Raw genomic sequence first — 18,489 nt, 5'->3', positions numbered from 1 at the left:
GAGTGTGTTTGACATCTTTGAATGGATGTGCGCCTGTATACAATCGACAGCTGTGTCTTGGTGTTCTCCCACTTGTGACTTTTCTGTTATCTATAGTTGTGCACACTGTCTTGCGTCTATCTCCACCCGTCACCCTCCTCCCATCTTCATCGCCAGAGAAACGAGGCAAAAAGACCGCTCCGGTGAATGCGCGCAGGTGGGAGCTGATTTGATTTTCCATGCAAATGTGATCAGTAGTAAGCGCCAAGAGCAATATATCCCACGCGCCAGTTCTGTGTTCCGGCATCGATGGCTAATAGTACAATCCTAGTAATATACGAGTAAACGCCTTTTAACTCAACAGGAATCTAAATGTCCAGGCCCTCATAATGTGTGTAAGTGTCACAAGTTGTTTGCCTTTATACTTTGGTATATCTCGCCTCCACTCCATTAGCCAACATCCCTACCTCCCCACATGGGTCGTCAATCATAGCTGATGTCAACATACACAGCCTCGAAAAAAGCCATGCTTTGACTGTTTACTGGCCTATATTCCCACGCGCATGCCCTTTAAGCCCAAGGCGGAGTATCCGATCAGATCCAGTGCCAAGTACTAGGAAGGCTCACGCAACACACATGAACCCAGTTTTAAACTTTCAATTTTTGACATCACAAACATCAACTGCCTGGGTGCTTTGTGCCATCCGTGAATCGTCACATTTGGCGAAATACTTTAGTATATATAAATACTCGCTTGTCCGCCCTTTTGCTGTCCTCCACTCTGGCTTTCCTTCACCACCCCTTCTACTCATAGAGAGCCTCTCGCCTCCCTTAATCACCAACCTTTCTTGGGCTTTTCGACAGCCTTTATATACTACGCGTCCCCATCAAGTATTATCCCACGGTACTGCAAGTTTTTCGACGAACACAACTATAAGGTACAACTTTTGGTAAGTCGTTATTTTTGCTCAAAAATCGTGCATACAAAAGTTTCCAAGGCTCTAACAAACTCCTCACAGATTATAGACTTCGGATCGTACACAGTTTCAAAATGCCGTCTTTGATTAAATATGCCGCCCTTATGCTGCAACTCAGCGCCAATGCTCTAGCCTATGAATCTGGGTGGTCTACCAACGAGTTCGATATGCTGCCTCTTGAGAAGAATGCCAATACCCCGGATCTCTTTGCTATGCCCCCCTGTGGCGACTTCCTGCTAGAGGAGGCAACTATTGACCAGATGCAAGAGGCCATGAGCAATGGTACCCTTACCTCTCTGCAGTTGTCTTTGTGCTACCTCATAAGAGCCCAGCAAACTCAAAATTACATCAAGTAAGTTTTGAGATACTTCACTTTCCCTATAATATTGCCTCTAACATGTGATTGTTCCATAGCTCTGTCATGCAGTTCAACCCTGATTTCTCAGCTATTGCCAACCAAATGGACTTTGAGCGTAGCCGGGGCAAGGTTCGCGGTCCACTCCATGGCATTCCCTTCTTGGTCAAGGAGAGCATGGCTACCAAAGATTCCATGGAAACTACCGCTGGCAGCAATGCTCTATTGGGGAGCATTGTGCCGCGCGATGCCTTCACCATTGCCAAGCTTCGTGAAGCCGGCGCTGTTCTTCTTGGAAAGTCTACTCTCAGTGAATGGGCCGACATGCGCTCTAGTTGGTACTCCGAAGGCTACTCGGCCAGAGGTGGCCAGGCCCGTAGCCCGTACAACCTGACCAACAACCCTGGTGGTAGCAGCACCGGAAGCGCTACAGCCGTTGCTGCCAACGTCATTGCTTTCTCCCTGGGGACCGAGACTGATGGTAGTGGTAAGCTCTCTAACGAATTTATATCAAAAATCCAAGTAGAGAGTCAACTAACATGAATCAGTCATCAATCCCGCCATGCGCAATGCTATTGTTGGCTTCAAGCCTACTGTTGGGCGTACTTCGAGAGCTGGGTGAGTAATTCCTATACACAAACTCTGCTTTTGCCATAGACTTCTGCTAATTCTTTTTGCCTCTTTTAGTGTCATCCCCGAGAGTGAGCACCAGGACAGTGTTGGCACCTTTGGACGCACCGTCAAGGACGCTGTCTACGCATTTGATGCCATCTGGGGTGTTGATGAGCTTGACAGCTACACCGCAGGGCAGATCGACCACATGCCTGAGGGAGGCTATGTCCCTTTCATCTCTGACAAGACAGCTCTTAAGGGCGCCAAGTTTGGTTTGCCCTGGGAGAGTTTCTGGAAATACGCTTCTGATGAGCAGCTTGAGGTTCTTCTAAAGCTTATTGATCTTATCGAGGAAGCCGGTGCTACTGTCATCAACGGCACTGAGATTCTCAACGGCGATGAATTCATTAGCAAACAAGGTTGGGATTGGGACTACGGTAAAACTCGTGGTTTCCCCAACAAGTCTGAGTTCACCGTCATCAAGGTCGACTTCTACAACAACATAAAGTCATACCTGTCTGAGCTCCAGAACACTCAAATTCGCAGCCTCGAGGATATCATCCAGTATAACATCGACAACATCGGCACTGAAGGTGGCCTGCCCGGCTCCCACCCCGGCTTTCCTTCAGGACAGGATTCTTTCCTAGCCTCCAATGCTAGCCAGGGTATCAAAGATCAGGAGTACCTAGAGGCCCTCGAGTACACACAAAAAACCACTCGCAACGGCATTGATCACGCCCTGAACTGGGAGGGTACTCAACTCAACGGCCTCCTAGTCCCTACCAGTGTCGGCCAGACCTTCCAGATTGCCGCACAGGCTGGCTACCCCGTGGTGACGCTGCCTGTTGGAGTCAAGGACATTAGCCATATTCCCTACGGTCTTGCCATCATGCAGACTGCCTGGAGAGAAGACGAGCTGGTCAAGTACGCCTCGGCCATCGAGGACCTGCAGCTCACTACCCCTGGCTGGGAGTACAAGCGCACTCGTCCTGGCTGGAGAGGCTACATGGCCCGCAATCTCCCTGTGCCTTTCCAGGATGAGTACACTGTCTATGTTACCAAAAGATAAGCTTGGCGTCCCAAAGTAAGCGAGAGAGTTTGGTGAGATTTGATTTTTGTTATTTAGGTAGACTATAGACTTGCAGCTTAACACGTAGCCATGATTGATTTTCTTTTTCGCACATATGTTTCTGATTTCAAATCTTGAGGTATCTTCACCAACAATGAACAGCGTATCATATAACGAATTCATTGCAGCCATTGGTGTGACGTTGTGTAATTAGAATTAGGGTTATGAGCGTGTGTAACCACACAAATCCGAGAGCTCATCATTTACCAAAACATCCAAGTACATCGGGCAGTGGTATGTTTGGAGATGCAAAGTAAACCATCCAGAGATGCATAACTATGTATGTATGTGTGCATGTACTAGTTAAGATACTTCATCACTCGAGCCCGGCTATATTTCTCAAGTTCACCCACCTTAACTTGAACAAGTAGCTGATTTCTTCCACCACCATCATGGCGCTCCTATCTACTATTGAATTCCACATTATTTTCACTGTAGAGGCGAAACGCACAGACCCGGACTCGGGCATTTGGTGACTCGTAGAACGGTTAAATATGCCGCGAATGATCCTGCAAGATAGAATTTCTGGGAAACCTTCAAGGACCAATACTCGTATTAGTAAAGCGAGTCTGACCATGGCCGAGGAGAATTACATCGTCCAATATATATGTACCATAGCTGGTTTCGAGAATATTTTCGCCCCGGAGGGTTGGCGTGTAATATATGGAAAGTCTCTGACCCGTTGGGAAGTGCAAAACTTCTCGCTTTATTACGCGACAAGAAAAGCTCCGTCTGGGGGTTCCTGGCCCATACGAATACTATGGGGTCTTGCAGAAAGATCTAGAAATTTTGGGTAAGTAGTTCTGTTTGACTATCAACATGTGCGCGGGATACACTATCCGGGATTAAGATTTCTACACACTCGACGAGATAGGCTTTATGATAGGTGTGACCCGCTCAGGGATAGTTATTACAGAATCAGATCGAATCAGGAGGCCAAAGACTATGCAGTCTAGTAATCGGGAATGGGCTGCGGTAGTTTATGTTGTTGTGGCAGATGGCCATACACTGCCATCCTTTCCGTGTTGTGGGCTCATTCTACCATTCGAACATATCGTTGGCTAGGGTAGCATGAATTCCTGTTAGGGTTCAGCCAGATCACATATATGGCTGTACTCTAGCTGATTTCCCACTTTGGAGATAGTCAACTAGTTGTCGACGAGTTCAGGAGAACCTAAGGTTTTTTAGGCCCATTGGGAGTATAAGTTTTATCGCAAGTCCTCTTGGGAGAGCTGCTGGAACCATGCTTATTCTTACTGCAATTCTCACACGCTTGGAAAGGGCGGCGACCGTTCCATGTGTGAGAGGGGATTGGGGCGACGTCGTACTTCTTGAGGGTTGAGTGGAAGCAAAGGATATCAAGGAGTCTGGGCCATGAAATCAACTTGAAAATGAAAAGGCCAATTTCCAGATAAGTATTAGTCCAAAACAACAGCACGCAGATAGTCGCATTTCGTTTCATCATCTAAAACGACTCCGAAATAACTGGCCTCATTTACAAGGGAATCGAAAGAGAGATAAGTTGGGTTAGTGTTTTACTTGAATCGAAGGAAAACATTTCGATCTTCATGCAGTAGTCTGAACGGTCACAGGGAATGCTACCGATAGTGTGTCGCTCAAGCGCCTTCATAGTATCGTCAAAGGTAACACAAATATATATGGAGAGTAGTAATTCTGATGAGACAGTGGTCCTCAAAAGACGCAGAATACGCGCGTGGGCTGCCACACCAAGATACTTGATATCGTCAAGTTCGAGATCAAGCTCTTCCAGTGCCAAAACGACACTGCTATGCCAAATCCCCAGTTCCTTGCTGAGCGGAGTTTGGAACAGTCGGGGATGAGGAAGTCCCACTGAGTCTTGACAAGGTGACCGATGGTGACTTTTGCTGCACGAGTTTTGCTTTGATTGATAATGGCGGAGGGCGAAGATGAGCAGGAGCAGGCCATTAAAGTGCCCATTGAGAGTTCGGAGGGGCGAGTGAAAGATTAGTGAAAGACAGTAGCATCGGAATGCTCCTTGTTGAGTGTGTGATCAAAGGTCATGTTGGGGGGAGCGATGTGATGTGATGTAAATGTGTAATTTTAGCGTCTGGAGGAAAGGCCGGTGAGCTTAGAAGACGCGACTGGGTAAGAACATTGATCAATGGGCTTCACTCAAACAAGGCCAAACAACAAGAATTAGTTAGTTATGTACTAACTATAGTTAGATTTGATTCACTAGTTAACTAGGAAAACTGCATCATGATGTTTCTCGACCCACTCTCTTATTGTGAGCCAATCAGCCACACCAGTGCCACAATGGGCGCCTCACGGGCAACACAGGCCAATGCCAGCCTTCGCTTTACAATTCGAAGTGGGGGAGCTAGTCCACCAGGTTATCGTGGGCGAATCCCCCAGAAGCTTTCCCCAGATTTCGAGCTCACACTCGCCAGAATTCACGTCTGGCCACCCGACCCGCCCCCCCGAAATCACAATGGCTCTGCGGCCGGCGACCCGGTATGGGAAGCTCCCGATAACCTCCGTATCCCATCCCCGGCCATCGCCTGCCGACTCAGTCGCAAAAATGCCAATTAAGACAACACTGGCCGCCTATAGCGCTGTAGCGGCAGCCTATCGGCCCATCTCCACATCCGCCCTCTCCGCAGCTACGGCCACCACAACTGGCGCAATATACGCGATACCAACCACCACACGATGCGGTGCCCTCGCGGCTCGTCGGCTGTCCTCGGTTCCGGGGCCCCTCGAAAGCCGGAGGCGCACAGGAAAGCGACACATGGCTGATATCTACTCGCTACAGACATTCTCGGCGCCAGACTACAACGTCGCTGATCTTTCCAAGTGGACCTGGCTGGCGCCCACCCCCTCACGGAACCCATCGCTTCTCAATAAAGCCTCATCGCTCATGTCGTCGCTAGCCGAGATGCTAGCCGATGAAAAAATCGACTATGCAAATACTGTTGACCGTGTAGAATACGCCGATCCAGTAGAAACGACGCTCGTCTTCATCGAGACTCAGGCACCACATGGCATGACTACTGGGCTGTATCGAGCAGTCCAAAAATACGTCATTGACTTCTCCAGTGCTGTGCGGCTGGGTCTTTGCCGCGATGACGAAGTTGTTTCTTTCACAACCAGAGCGTTTGAGGCATTGACTCCTCTCTGCAAGTCGTCGGAAGCACCCGACATTTTACTTTCCAGTCTTGTTGAGCAAACCTGCAAGGCGATGCGCCAGTCAAAGGTTGGACACCCACAGGACTATACCGAGACAGTCTGGAAATGTCTCTACAGCTTGTCGCTCAAGCTAGATCTGGCCGCAACTAGTGCCCGTGCCCTTGGTCTTGTAATGGAAACCATCCCAGAGAGAGACATACCTGCACTTAGCGACAGCCTGCCTGATGCTATGCAAGTAATCTTCAAGTCCTGGCGATCTCAAATCCAGGGGTCAACCAAGGCAGATCGTGCAGCCAATATTCTGCCGTTTCCGCTTCTCACGGGCAGTGCGGCTCAGATATTCTCCCGATTTTCACTAGAGGTTCTCTCGGCTGAGATGCTTCCTTCACTAGCTCGGGAAATTGAAGGCATGAAAATTAAACGAGACATTTGGCGTATGCATCTCTGTTTCACAGCCATGGTTTCCCAAATGCCTGCCATGCGACAGTCCATGCTTTTGGGCACAATATCGGCCTTCTTCTCGAGCAACGAAACCCGAAAGCCCTACTTACCAGACTTTCAACTATGCAACTTACTGATACATCAATGGGAAAGTCGCGGGTATCTATCCAACCCTACGACGGTATATGCTAGTTTTCATGCGAGTTCACAACGATCAAAGCCTTGGCTTGCGTTGGCAAACCTGGCGATTACAATTTCCCGATACGTTCCTGTCAAGAGACATGTGCCGACTATGATGAGCTTGTGCGAGGCACTTCGCCAGCAGGACCGACTCTCTGATCTTGTCAAATCATTTGAGGCGCTGTTGACACAGACTACAGCTAAAGTCCACCCCAAGGTAATTACTGCTCTGACTGCAGCGTGCAACGATGCGTCTGTTGCCTTTGACCTGTACAAACTTGCCCGCCAGCATCCAGATATGATTCATGGAGGGATACCTGCTCTAGACCGCGCCTTGTCATGGAAGATGTGGTCCAAATACGCCGATTCTATGATCAAGATGCACTCGATCTCGGGCTCCGAACTGCTCACTGCCCTAGAGCTTCGGAACGTCAAGAAGCTAGCGAGGACGGAAACCTACGAATATGCCATCTTCATTCAACGCGTTCTAGCTGGAATGGCGTGTCAACCACGATTTAGTGCTCGTCTTCGTCTGCATTATCTGGACCGAGGCTTGGCATTTCTGCGAAGTAGAAAACTCCCAGTACGCAAACAATTCATCGGATGCTTCATTGTTTTGATTATTCGTGATCTACGATATGGTCATTTGGGGCGGCCGTTGCGAATGAAGTGGCTCAGAAAATTGGTCCGCCAATATCTCCCACACAGCTCTCCAGACTACCTAGACAAGTTTATCGAACGTAGCCACTGGATCAACAAGGTTCGGAATCAAAGGCAAATGCAATCTTCATTGAAGAAGCTCCGGGGGTACCTGCGACTCAAACAAGTACTGAGGCTGAAGAGACTGCGACGACGGTACATTTTCCGCAACCGTAGGCGTCTTGCCATTGATTATGCAGAGGAGTTCTGGCGCAGAAAAGCCAGGCGCACAGAATCATGGGTGCTCCTAAAGAATCACATGCGGTATATGCGAACAAAACTACGAGGAGGTCAGTTCCATCCCATGGTCAGAGTCAAGCCTGTGATAGATGATGACAGCTACACTACAGAACGGAACATGGGGAGTTCATGTGAGTTGCGAGGACTGGCTGTAGGCTAGCAATTGGATGGATGAGGCGGGGTTTCAACAGGAATGACGGTACCGCAAAGTGCGGCTAGACAACAGGCCGCATAAGGCAAAGATCCAGACTTAGATTAAATTCAGTGTAAGGACAAGACAGCAGAACTGAGGCCGAGAGTCCAGAATTAACAGCACCTCATAAGTACCAGTATGCTGCTGGGAAGATGACACACAGTGCTAATAATGACAACACTTATATGGAGCTACCAGCCGAGACCAGGGGAGGGCACATCGAGAACGGCTAGGGGCTTGACAGGAGCCGGCATATGGGCTAGAGGCGAGTGTGGGGGCAAAGATTGGCCGGGAGCACATTGGCTTGGTGTGACTAGTGTTGGCTCCATAGAACTATACATACATACACAGCTACATGGCTATGTACGTACAGCTACTTGAAAAAGTACCAGTGTGTCGATATTTACAATGTATGCATGTAGCATGTATTGCATCGATGTATGTACATGGGACTCGGGCTTCGGTAAAGCGAGATATTGTGACAAAGGCAGCTTAGGGAAGCTCTCCAAGATCAGACCCACTTCATACCTTCTTCCAAATCCTACAGCTAACGGCAGGATGGAAAGGCTTGCCGCAATCAATGAGGAGCAATGAATGAAAGAGGCATGTGTGTATGTACCTAGGTAGTTAACCAGCTATAACTACACATGTAGCTATGCACATTTGTTCATTCATTCATACACACACAGATCGGTACAAATGTACATGAATTTGTTGGCTTAAGCATAGGCAGCGAGTTATTTCTTCTTTTGGCTGTGCACTGCGTCTATTGGCTGAGTGGGTGTGGCGGTCATTCGTGGCTGCCATCAGTCAGCAACGCTAAGCCAAAGGGCCAAAGGAACCAGAAACAAAGAAGCCTACCTGACAAGTGAACGAATGGGTGAGTGAATAAAAGACACAGGTACAGGTACATACACACTTGTAAAACGCCACGCGCTTTTGTCGCAAAAAACGGGGCGCGAGCCTACGTCAACCCCGTTTTTACTGGGCCAAGCTGACGGAAATTGTGGGGCATGATGCCAGAAAGACCCCACTATGCCCTCTTTTCTCCCACGCTTTTGCTCTGCTCGCAGTTTTCTCCGCCTCGGCCTCTGTGACATCTTCGCGCTCGCGTCCTCAAAGAACCAAAGCATCCCGCCCATATAGTTGGGCATTTTATATCGTGGAGGCGCACTCCTGGGAACAGTGGCTTTTTGACAGCCTGCTATCCACAACGCCGATATCCGATACCCGAGAGCCGCCAGGCTTTGCCCGCGCCTACATTATCAAAACTGTTGCGAGGCGCTCAGGGTTACCCGGTCACGTGGTCTCGGACACATAACCAACATAGGCCAAATGATTGGTGAACCCCTCCCCTCAATGTGACTCATGGAGTGGGTCTAACTGAACCTAGCTCGTACCTATATAAAGGGTACAAGCAGGTACTTAGAAGATGTGGACTTGGAAGTTTTTCTCCTCATCGCGATTTTGCTAGCTTCAGTTTATTTGCTTATAATATATACTTTCATTAACTTCTACAGGTTATGAGCCTGCGTTTTTCCTGAAAACCGCAACGTTTATCTCTCACTTCGTCCAAGCCCTGCCCGACCGGTAATGCCCATCACCAGAGCCGAAGCGCAGAGATTACTTCTTTCACAGCACGCCAACTCCGAAGCAGGCGCTGCTATTTCAAGCTCTCAGGCTCCCCCAGCGGCACCGTCTGACCTTCCATCGTCGTCTTCCGATTCTGAAGACCCCAACGACCAACCGGGCGACGCACACTCCTCAGGAGACAGCCTCGCTGACATCACCATCTGTCAGTCAACCAAGATGGTCCCACAACCTTCCACGGCGGTTCCCGATTCCGCCTCCGCAGACATGGCGGAAACAATCGAACAGTTGAGGCTCCAAGTTGAGCTTCTCACCGCGGCCAAGTATCAAGCTGATCAGGCCAAGGACGCTCTGGATCTAGAGCGTCAAGAACGTAGTGACCGAGCCTCTAAGGTCACTATGGAAATCCTCGAACGCAAGAACTGGTCTTTCTTCATCTCTGGCGAGGCTATTCTCTCTGGCCCCAGAAACTGGTCGAACTGGCACGGTTCTGTTGTTCGGTCTCTTTGGGAGCTCCGCTTGCGCGTTGAGGATGTGCAGCTGGTCCACGAGGAAGTCCACGAGCGACTTTTGATCCTGTTGAGATCCACTGTCTCCCAGGATCTCCTATCCAAACTCGGGGACATTTATGACTTCGCCGAGGCTGTAGAGGTTCTTCGGAACGAGACCGCTGGCAGGATGTCCCAGAGCCAGGAAATCTTCGACGAGAAGTTTCGGAGGTTTCGCTTCCTACCTGGAGAGAACCTACACAAGATGGTTCTCCGGTCCGAGGACCTTGCTGCCGAGGCCACCTCCCTCGGGGTCTCCCTCACGCCACAGAAAAAGCGGTCTGACCTGGTGTCTGTCGTCCTCCAATATTTCCCCGAGCTGGCCAGCTCGCTCTGCGACAGGAGCAACTGGTTTGATGTAATCAGCCACCTAAATTACATGGGAACAATAGCTCACTACGCCAAAGCTCCCATCCCTGTTCAGGCCCCCAGAAAGGCCGCATCCTCCAACACAGCACGCAAAAAGGGAGGATGCTACAATTGCGAAGAGTTTGGTCACCACTCCAACAACTGCACCAAGAAGCGCGACGTTCGCAAGATCGAAGCGCGGATGGAGGCAAAGAGGGCGGCCCATGCAAAACGCAACAGGTCTTCTGGGGACACATCCCTCAACGTCATGGGAGAAGATAACACTATTTGTGAGTATACAAAGGTTGACTCCGTTCAACACCTCCTCACGCAATTCTCCAACCATGTCATTGCCCCATCATGCTCCACCAACAACCCTCCTACCAAGAATCCAGAAACTAACTCATCCAATGACAGATGCTTAGACTGGCTGGCTGACACCGGAGCTTCGACGCATGTTGTGCGGTGTGAGGAGGATTTTGCTTCTGGTAGTGTAGTGGATGTTAATATACGTGTAGCAACCGGCAATGGTTTGGTGACTGCCCACAAGAAAGGCAAAGTTGTGATACTTCTCCAAGAGTCTAACATGACAATCAATCTGGATGACGTTCTTTTAATACCAAGTGCCCCCATCAACATCTTTTCTGTGCCAAGATGGGACGAGCGCAAAGGCATTCTGTGCGGGCGCAAACTTATCATCAACAAAAGAATCGTTGCTACTCTCGACGAGAAATTCAAGTTTCAACCAAGGGTAATTTCAGCTTCTTGGCCGGCATCTAAAAACCCCAACCCTGCCGATATAGTCGTAGCCAATCTCGAGGCTCAAGAACCAGCCGATGCTCTTTACCAAGTTACCACTTACCACCCCGATGTTCCCCAAGATTTGCCGGCTACCCTCACAAAAGGGCAATTGACTCGGGTCATGCATGCTCGCTGCGGACACATAAGCGATGCCTCACTGATAAAGACAATCGCTAATACGCGCGGGTCCCTAATTGATAATCCAAGGTTTTCTGAGTCCTGGGCTTGTCAGGTTTGTTTGAAGGCCAAGTCTATTCGCTTCTCCCCTCAAGATGAACGCCCTCCAGTTTATGCAGTAATGGATTGCATTCACATAGATGTAGCCAACACCGGATGGACTTCAATCAACGACTGCAAGTACTTTGTCGTATTTACTGATGAGTTCACAAAATACAGCAATGCAGTTCCTATCCCGAAGGTCACCAAGAAAGCTGGTGACATCATAATAGAGAAACTGAAGGTGTGGGCCAACCAAACCGGACGCAAACCAGTCAAGCTGATGCTAGACAACGGTACAGATGTCAACATCAACAAGGTCAAAACTTGGGCTTCCCACAATGGAATCGTAGTGATCACTTCACCACCGTACTCCCCAGCGCACAACGGTACCGCCGAACGCACAGTGCAAGAGGTGATCAAGAGAATGCGGGTAGCCATTGCCGACGGCCTTCCACCCGACTGCTGGGACGTAGCTCTACCGTCCATTATCGACAAGATTAACACGGTTGTACCTCAGAACAGCGATACCTCAGCCACACGTAGATGGGACTGTGAAATTGCTCGGCTGGCCAACCGGGAGCCACCACCAGTCCCAAGCATCGGCCATTGGCGTCCACTAGGAACCAGGTGCTTCGTTAAGCTATCAGATGCAGAGGCCGCTAGACTACACATCCCGAAGATCAACCCAGAAGGACTTGAGGCTATTGTCATAGGACACGAAGGTACGCACGTCTATATCGTGTATTTCGAAGCTTGGGGTAAAATACACAAAACGTCCGACATGAGAATGACTGAGAAAATCCCCGAAATCACCGCAAGCCTCGTCTCTCGCCCCATGGGAACACTCCGTCCCACAAAGAAAGAGCTGAGACCCAACCCCTCCCATGCCAGCTCCGGCGGAAAGAACATATTCTCCTCTAGCATGTACGACAAAGACGAAATTGTGGCAGTCATTTCCAACGATCATCCCCATGCCGAGTTCCTATACACCATGGCCACATACTCGGAACCGAATTCCCCCCAACAAGCTATAGGCATGAGCAACAAATGGGCTCTAGCTATAGACAAAGAGATTGAGGCCATGCTTTCATATAACGTATTCGAGTTCGTCGAGAAACCCCACGGGCAGAGACTCATCGGTCTTCGATGGGTCTTCAAGATCAAGACCGACGGCAGATACAAGGCGCGCCTTGTCGCACGAGGTGACATGCAACGAGAAGGAATCGACTATGGTGAAACTTTCGCGTCGACTGCTCATTCTGATTCCTGGAGGATCCTCATAGCGACAGCAACAATGAAAGGACGCGTCCTGAGACAGTTCGACATCACTGCCGCCTACCTCCATGGTATCGTTCAGGAGGACGTCTACCTTTCCGCCCCAAGGGAGCTACGCGACTACTTTGACAGACATCCACAGCTCGCCGAACAATTTGGCTACAAACCAGGCATGGTGATAAAGTTGAATCGCACCTTGTATGGGCTCAAGCAGAGTGGCCACGAGTGGCAAAAGGTCTTAAAAGAGTATCTCATATCTCTCGGTTTTAAGCAAGTCCCATGCGATCCTGCCACCTACAGACACGACGGCATGGACGTGAATGTGTGCACACACATCGATGACTGCCTTTACGACGGACCAGACGAAGCTACCGTTAAGAGGTTCGAGGCGCAACTCTTGGACAGATTTCACGGTCAACTCACCGAGGTACCGAAATGGCTGTTAGGAATCAGGCTAGCTTTCAACCCCAACTCTGTCACACTTGATCAGATCCATCTGATAGACAGTATCCTGGAGGAGGCCGGTATGTCAGCATGCCAACCCATAGATACACCCGCTCCCCTGCCCATGTCCAACCCGTGGCAGCAGAGACCCGATGATCCCCTCGACGTCGCCATGGACAAAGTCTCAGCGAGCAGATATCGGCGCCTGGTAGGGCGCCTGATGTACGTGCGCGTTATGACTAGACCCGACATTGCAGTCGCAGTAGGTCTTCTAGCGTCCGCCTTTAACAAACCTAGACTTTCGCACGGCAAACTCCTAAGCCATCTACTACGATACATGAGCGCTACGAAGACTTTGAGGATCACGTACACAGCCCCAGCAAAGCTTTCAAAAGGTCCCATCAAGGCGTACGTTTACTCAGACGCCACTTGGGTAGATGGACCCGATGCCAAATCTACCTCCGGCTACCTGATTTACCTTGCGGGCGGTCCTGTCCTTTGGGGATCCAAGCGCCAAACTGTGATAGCTAAAAGTACTCACGAAGCCGAGACAGTCGCGATGTCCGACGCCACGTCAGCAGCTTCCTACGTGAAAGCCTTTGCGGCCCATATAGGCCACGATATAGAGCTCGTCGGTCACGCTGACAACAAGGGAGCTCTAATCACAGCAAATCGACCCGACTCCACCTCAAGAGCCTCTAGACACTTCACGGCCGACCATTTCTACGTCCGTGACAAAGTGGCCGACGGAACGATCTCTCTCAAGTATGTGGACACTAAGCACCAGATCGCTGATGCCCTGACCAAGCCGCTGTCTGCCCCCCTAGTCGACAAGTACAACAGCGTGTTGTTCGGCGGAGTCGACCCCGACACCCCACCTCATGAAGCTGTTATCGTGGCAGATGGTTCTACCGTTGGTAGAAGGGGGGGTGTTGCGAGGCGCTCAGGGTTACCCGGTCACGTGGTCTCGGACACATAACCAACATAGGCCAAATGATTGGTGAACCCCTCCCCTCAATGTGACTCATGGAGTGGGTCTAACTGAACCTAGCTCGTACCTATATAAAGGGTACAAGCAGGTACTTAGAAGATGTGGACTTGGAAGTTTTTCTCCTCATCGCGATTTTGCTAGCTTCAGTTTATTTGCTTATAATATATACTTTCATTAACTTCTACAAAAACCCCCCCAGGGAAAAAAAACGCATGCTCGCTCTTTGTCCCACCCTCAACCCTACACTGGCCTCATTCATTGATTGCACAAAAGTATACAGGCTCCACTTTATCTGACCTTGTCGCGTGAGCCATGCAAGGTGCGAGCTAACAACAATAACAACAACAACAACAACCAGTCCTGTCATACCATGCCATGCCGGATCTATCAGCTAGGGCTCCTAGTGCTATAGTGCTAGTCCTCCTAGTGTAGCACTCAAATCTCCAGGGAAATGGGATAGATAGCATGGGCTGCCGCTATTATATAGCTATATTTTTTTCTTTGTTTTGTCACCTCTTTCACTTCAAAGTCCCACTCCCGCCCAGTCCTCCTGCATTGGCCGGCCCCCCTTCTTTGCTTCAGGGCCTGTTGTGTTGGCGTGTCAAAACCAGCCCAACACTTAGTGCTGGCTCTTTGCCTCGTCCGATATTTGCAGCCGCTATGATTCTGTTGGTTTGGGAGGGATCAGGGTCGAGTCAAAAGAAACAACCGCCTTTGGCCACGAGAACCTGGCCGCCTGAAAAAAAAAGAAACAAAAAAGAAAACAAAACCATAAATGGATCAAGAATAGTTTTGACGTTTTCTTGTGCTACATAACTAATATTTCCGCACTGAGTAAGTTGTCATAGCTGCTGCCATCTCTAATTCGCTATCATAGTTATCTCTTTTCGCTGTGCTGTGCTGCCGTAGCACGCCCGCTACCTTCTTGTCTGTCGCCCATTGTATCATGCTACACAAAGCAAGTGATGATAACACAGATGCGTCGTTACAACATAATCTAACCACTAAGCTCCTCCCCCTAGACACCATCACTCAAAAGTTGACGTGCTTTATGCTCCAGTAACCATGGCCTCCGAAACACGCAGCAATGACTCGGCATCGCCAGCCCCACGCCCGTTCCGGCGCCGCATGCGAATGATCAACAGCTGTTTCGAATGTCGCCGACGCAAGCAGAAGTGTAGTAAAGACCAACCTTGTGAAAAGTGCATCGACTTTGGCCGAGAATGCATTTACCTCTCGCGCGAACTGGATGACGCCGGCAAGCAGCGCTTCAATGACATGAAAAACAAGGTCGGGTCTTTGGAGCGTGCTCTGGAACGTAATATTGCCCTCACATCGGCAGCTTCAAAGCCCCCCGCTGATCTTGTCATTGACTCTGTGGGCTATGAAGAAGGCTATGAGGTTCAAGTCCAACCGGGGGACATGTTGACTTCGGAGACCATAGCGAACATGCACCAAGACGAATCTTGTGCCGATTTGGTCGATGCCGTGCTACGTATGGACCGCGTCCACCTTCATGTTCGAACAGAAGCCTTGATGCTTGCCAGATTCACCTCGGATGTAAGCATGCGCCACCCGCACTTTGAAAAACCAACAAACCATCCTCTGAATACGAATATTGCGGCTGATAAGATGATGGAAATGCAGAATCTCCACCCCAAAGACCTTAAGGGTCTTATTGCCGCCGCCTCGGAGAGGAGTAAACTACCGGGCTTCATGCAATTCTCTGCGGACTGTATCATGCCTTTCTCTGGCCAAATCCTTAGTCCAAGTAGCGAAAACGCTACTCTTAAAACATGGTTACCCAGCCGGGACGAAGCAGATCGGTTGGTAACACGATACTTCCGCTCGGTACACTTGCTTTGCCCGTGTCTCGACCAATGCGATTTTGACAGAACTTACAACACATTCTGGGACAATATCAACCAAAGTATCGAACCTTCTCCTAGAGCATACTGCTGGGTATTTGCCGTCTTGTTTGCCGCCGCTGTGTCCCTATCGAAAACTGTTTATCCCCTCGACATGGGCAAATATCCAGACACATCTGACGTACAGCGGTACAAAACGGCAATTGAGATTGCGCTTTGTCGTTCTGAGTTTCTTCGAGGGACAAGCTTTGCTGTGTTTCAAGCCTATGTTGTTTATCTGGTGAGTTGAGAAATGTTGTCTATGGCGGGGACTATTTCCTATGGGGGCCTTGGCTTTTGCTAATAGTATATACAGCTGGCAATTGTGCGCACCGAAATTTCCCGAGCACACTCTATATCCATTGGGACCGCTCTCCGAATAGCCGAGTGCATGGGCCTAGGAAAAGACGGCGAGTATTTCAACTTGACGCCCATGGAAATTCAGTTACGGCGTCTTGTCTGGTATCAACTATGTTTCATGGATATCCGAACCTCCGAAGCTCAAGGACCAAGGCCATACTTGCGACGCGATGACTTCAACACAAAGCTCCCAGTTAATATTGAAAACGAGTACCTTGCGAATGCCGATGTTATGCCAAAGTCGACCGAACGATGGACGCCCATGACACTCTCTTTAATACGCTTTGAAATTAACGAAGTTGCTCGGGCTATCTGGGCTGATAGACAAAAGCCTGAAACTCGAAGGGCGACAATCACTGAGATGCTTTCTCGGGTAGATGAGTTTTGGAAACAAATCGTTTCCAAGTATGATCATCTGATGGATCTTAGTATACCTAGCCAAAAGTATACTCGGCTCGCCTACCATCTACAGATGTATCGGCTCTATGTTCTCGTTTTGATGCGATACAACACCCATCATTCTATCGGTCTCCCAGCTAAACTCAACTCGGTTCTTGTCAGGGCATGTATTATGATTTGTGAACTCACAATGCAGCTCGATACCGACGAAATGTTTGCAGAGTGGAAGTGGTATTTCGGTGCTTATACCCAGTATCAGCCAGCCCTTGTTCTTGCACGTGAAATTTACGACAACCCAAACTCTTCCGAGGCTGATCGCATCTGGGTATGTCTTGATCATTGTTTTGTCACTAGCCCGTCAGACTCACGCGAGAGAAAGATCGAGCTTATCATGTCTGGTATCGTCACTAAGCTGCACATCTATCGCACACTACGCATGCCTGCGTGGACTACCCGCTCTCGCCAAGCACAAATGCAAAATGGGAGAGGAAAGAAAGATAAGGAGAATGAGAGTCATGGGACTACCCCTCAGAAGAGCAGCTCTCAACAAGACAGTCAAACGCCGGTGCCTGTATTAGGATCGAATCCTGGACCGCAACTTTTGGACAACAGGACTCCCGGTGTGTATTCAAGCTCAATGCCATCATCAATGTCTCGAGTTGCTCGAAGTGATACTCCGGGCACGGAAATATGGCAGCAGCCCGCAGCACCATCATTTTTTCAGCATCCGTTGTCAGAACCGCGACCTAACGCGCTTACAAGCGAACCGGCAGCTCTTATGGACATTGACTGGGTAAGATTTAATATTTGCTTCTTTGTTTCTACATGCCTTGAATCTACGAAAAGAACACCAGCCGACTAATGACGCAATGATGCCATAGGATACCATCAACAACATCTTCCAACAGGACCCAAACACGGGCGAACTCATTCTCGTTGGTTACCGCGACATGAGCTTGTCTACATCACTTCACAGCTAAAGATGAACTGCCAAAGGCTTACTCAATTTTTCCCCGTACTATATATCGACTTCATGTCTAAGACAGCGAACAGTCAGACATACTACACATATGCTACATACATGACAAGAATCATCCCTTGGCCTTCTAAACCCTTCAGAAGCTTTATAAGGCACTCACATTATCACTCGATTTTGAATCATTCGCGAGACATCAGGTCAAATCTAACACAAGGAAAATAGAACATGAATGAGAACAGTTTATTATAAAATAAAAGTAGGAAATAAGAAAAAAGGAAGTCGTAATCGTCATGAAAAGGAACAACACCAAAGAAGAAAACTTGAATGAAAGCAAATGCGCGCCCGCCTTATTACAAGAAAGAGTAGAGAAAAAGAGTCGCAGTAAAACAGACAGATAGGTATCCAAGAAGAAAAAGATGAAAATCAAGGAAAAAAAATAACAATTGCTTTGAAAGCTCAGTAAAGATAAAAGAGGAGAGGGCTAAAAGGCAGGGAATCAAGGCTGCGATGATGGTGCCACGCAGTCATGATCCACGGCTAAGCGAGAACTCCCACTTACGTGTGTATGTGTGCGGTTATTCAAGGCTTGGAAGAAAGAAAAAAAAAGAGGCCATGCTAAGCAATGACATGGCACCGCAGCAAGCCAATATCA

The 18,489-nt window shown here is 49.1% G+C and overlaps 4 protein-coding genes across 4 annotated transcripts; all 4 read left to right on the top strand.

The window, feature by feature from the left end:
• Window positions 1–1,030: 1,030 nt before the first annotated feature.
• Window positions 1,031–2,992, top strand: BROUX77_000723 (uncharacterized protein; the record flags this gene model as incomplete). Its single annotated transcript, XM_073752298.1, has 4 exons — window positions 1,031–1,308; window positions 1,371–1,798; window positions 1,860–1,929; window positions 1,999–2,992. The coding sequence occupies 4 exons, from the start codon at window positions 1,031–1,033 to the stop codon at window positions 2,990–2,992; spliced, it is 1,770 nt and encodes a 589-aa protein (XP_073608960.1).
• Window positions 2,993–5,525: 2,533 nt separating this feature from the next.
• On the top strand, window positions 5,526–7,943 carry BROUX77_000722 (uncharacterized protein; the record flags this gene model as incomplete). Its single annotated transcript, XM_073752287.1, has 1 exon — window positions 5,526–7,943. One exon carries the CDS (start codon window positions 5,526–5,528, stop codon window positions 7,941–7,943), a length of 2,418 nt encoding a protein of 805 aa, XP_073608959.1.
• A 1,626-nt stretch (window positions 7,944–9,569) lies between these two features.
• Window positions 9,570–14,180, top strand: BROUX77_000721 (uncharacterized protein; the record flags this gene model as incomplete). The annotated part of the gene is made up of 1 exon (XM_073752276.1): window positions 9,570–14,180. One exon carries the CDS (start codon window positions 9,570–9,572, stop codon window positions 14,178–14,180), a length of 4,611 nt encoding a protein of 1,536 aa, XP_073608958.1.
• A 1,077-nt stretch (window positions 14,181–15,257) lies between these two features.
• Window positions 15,258–17,838, top strand: BROUX77_000720 (uncharacterized protein; the record flags this gene model as incomplete). The annotated part of the gene is made up of 4 exons (XM_073752265.1): window positions 15,258–15,752; window positions 15,840–16,340; window positions 16,416–17,651; window positions 17,740–17,838. The coding sequence occupies 4 exons, from the start codon at window positions 15,258–15,260 to the stop codon at window positions 17,836–17,838; spliced, it is 2,331 nt and encodes a 776-aa protein (XP_073608957.1).
• Between the last annotated feature and the right edge of the window lie 651 nt (window positions 17,839–18,489).

Source organism: Berkeleyomyces rouxiae (assembly GCF_048999995.1).
Source record: "Berkeleyomyces rouxiae strain 22BRR77 chromosome Unknown BrBRR77_ptg000001l, whole genome shotgun sequence".
Classification (NCBI taxonomy): Eukaryota; Fungi; Ascomycota; class Sordariomycetes; order Microascales; family Ceratocystidaceae; genus Berkeleyomyces; species Berkeleyomyces rouxiae.
This window is presented reverse-complemented; position numbering and strand designations above follow the sequence as displayed.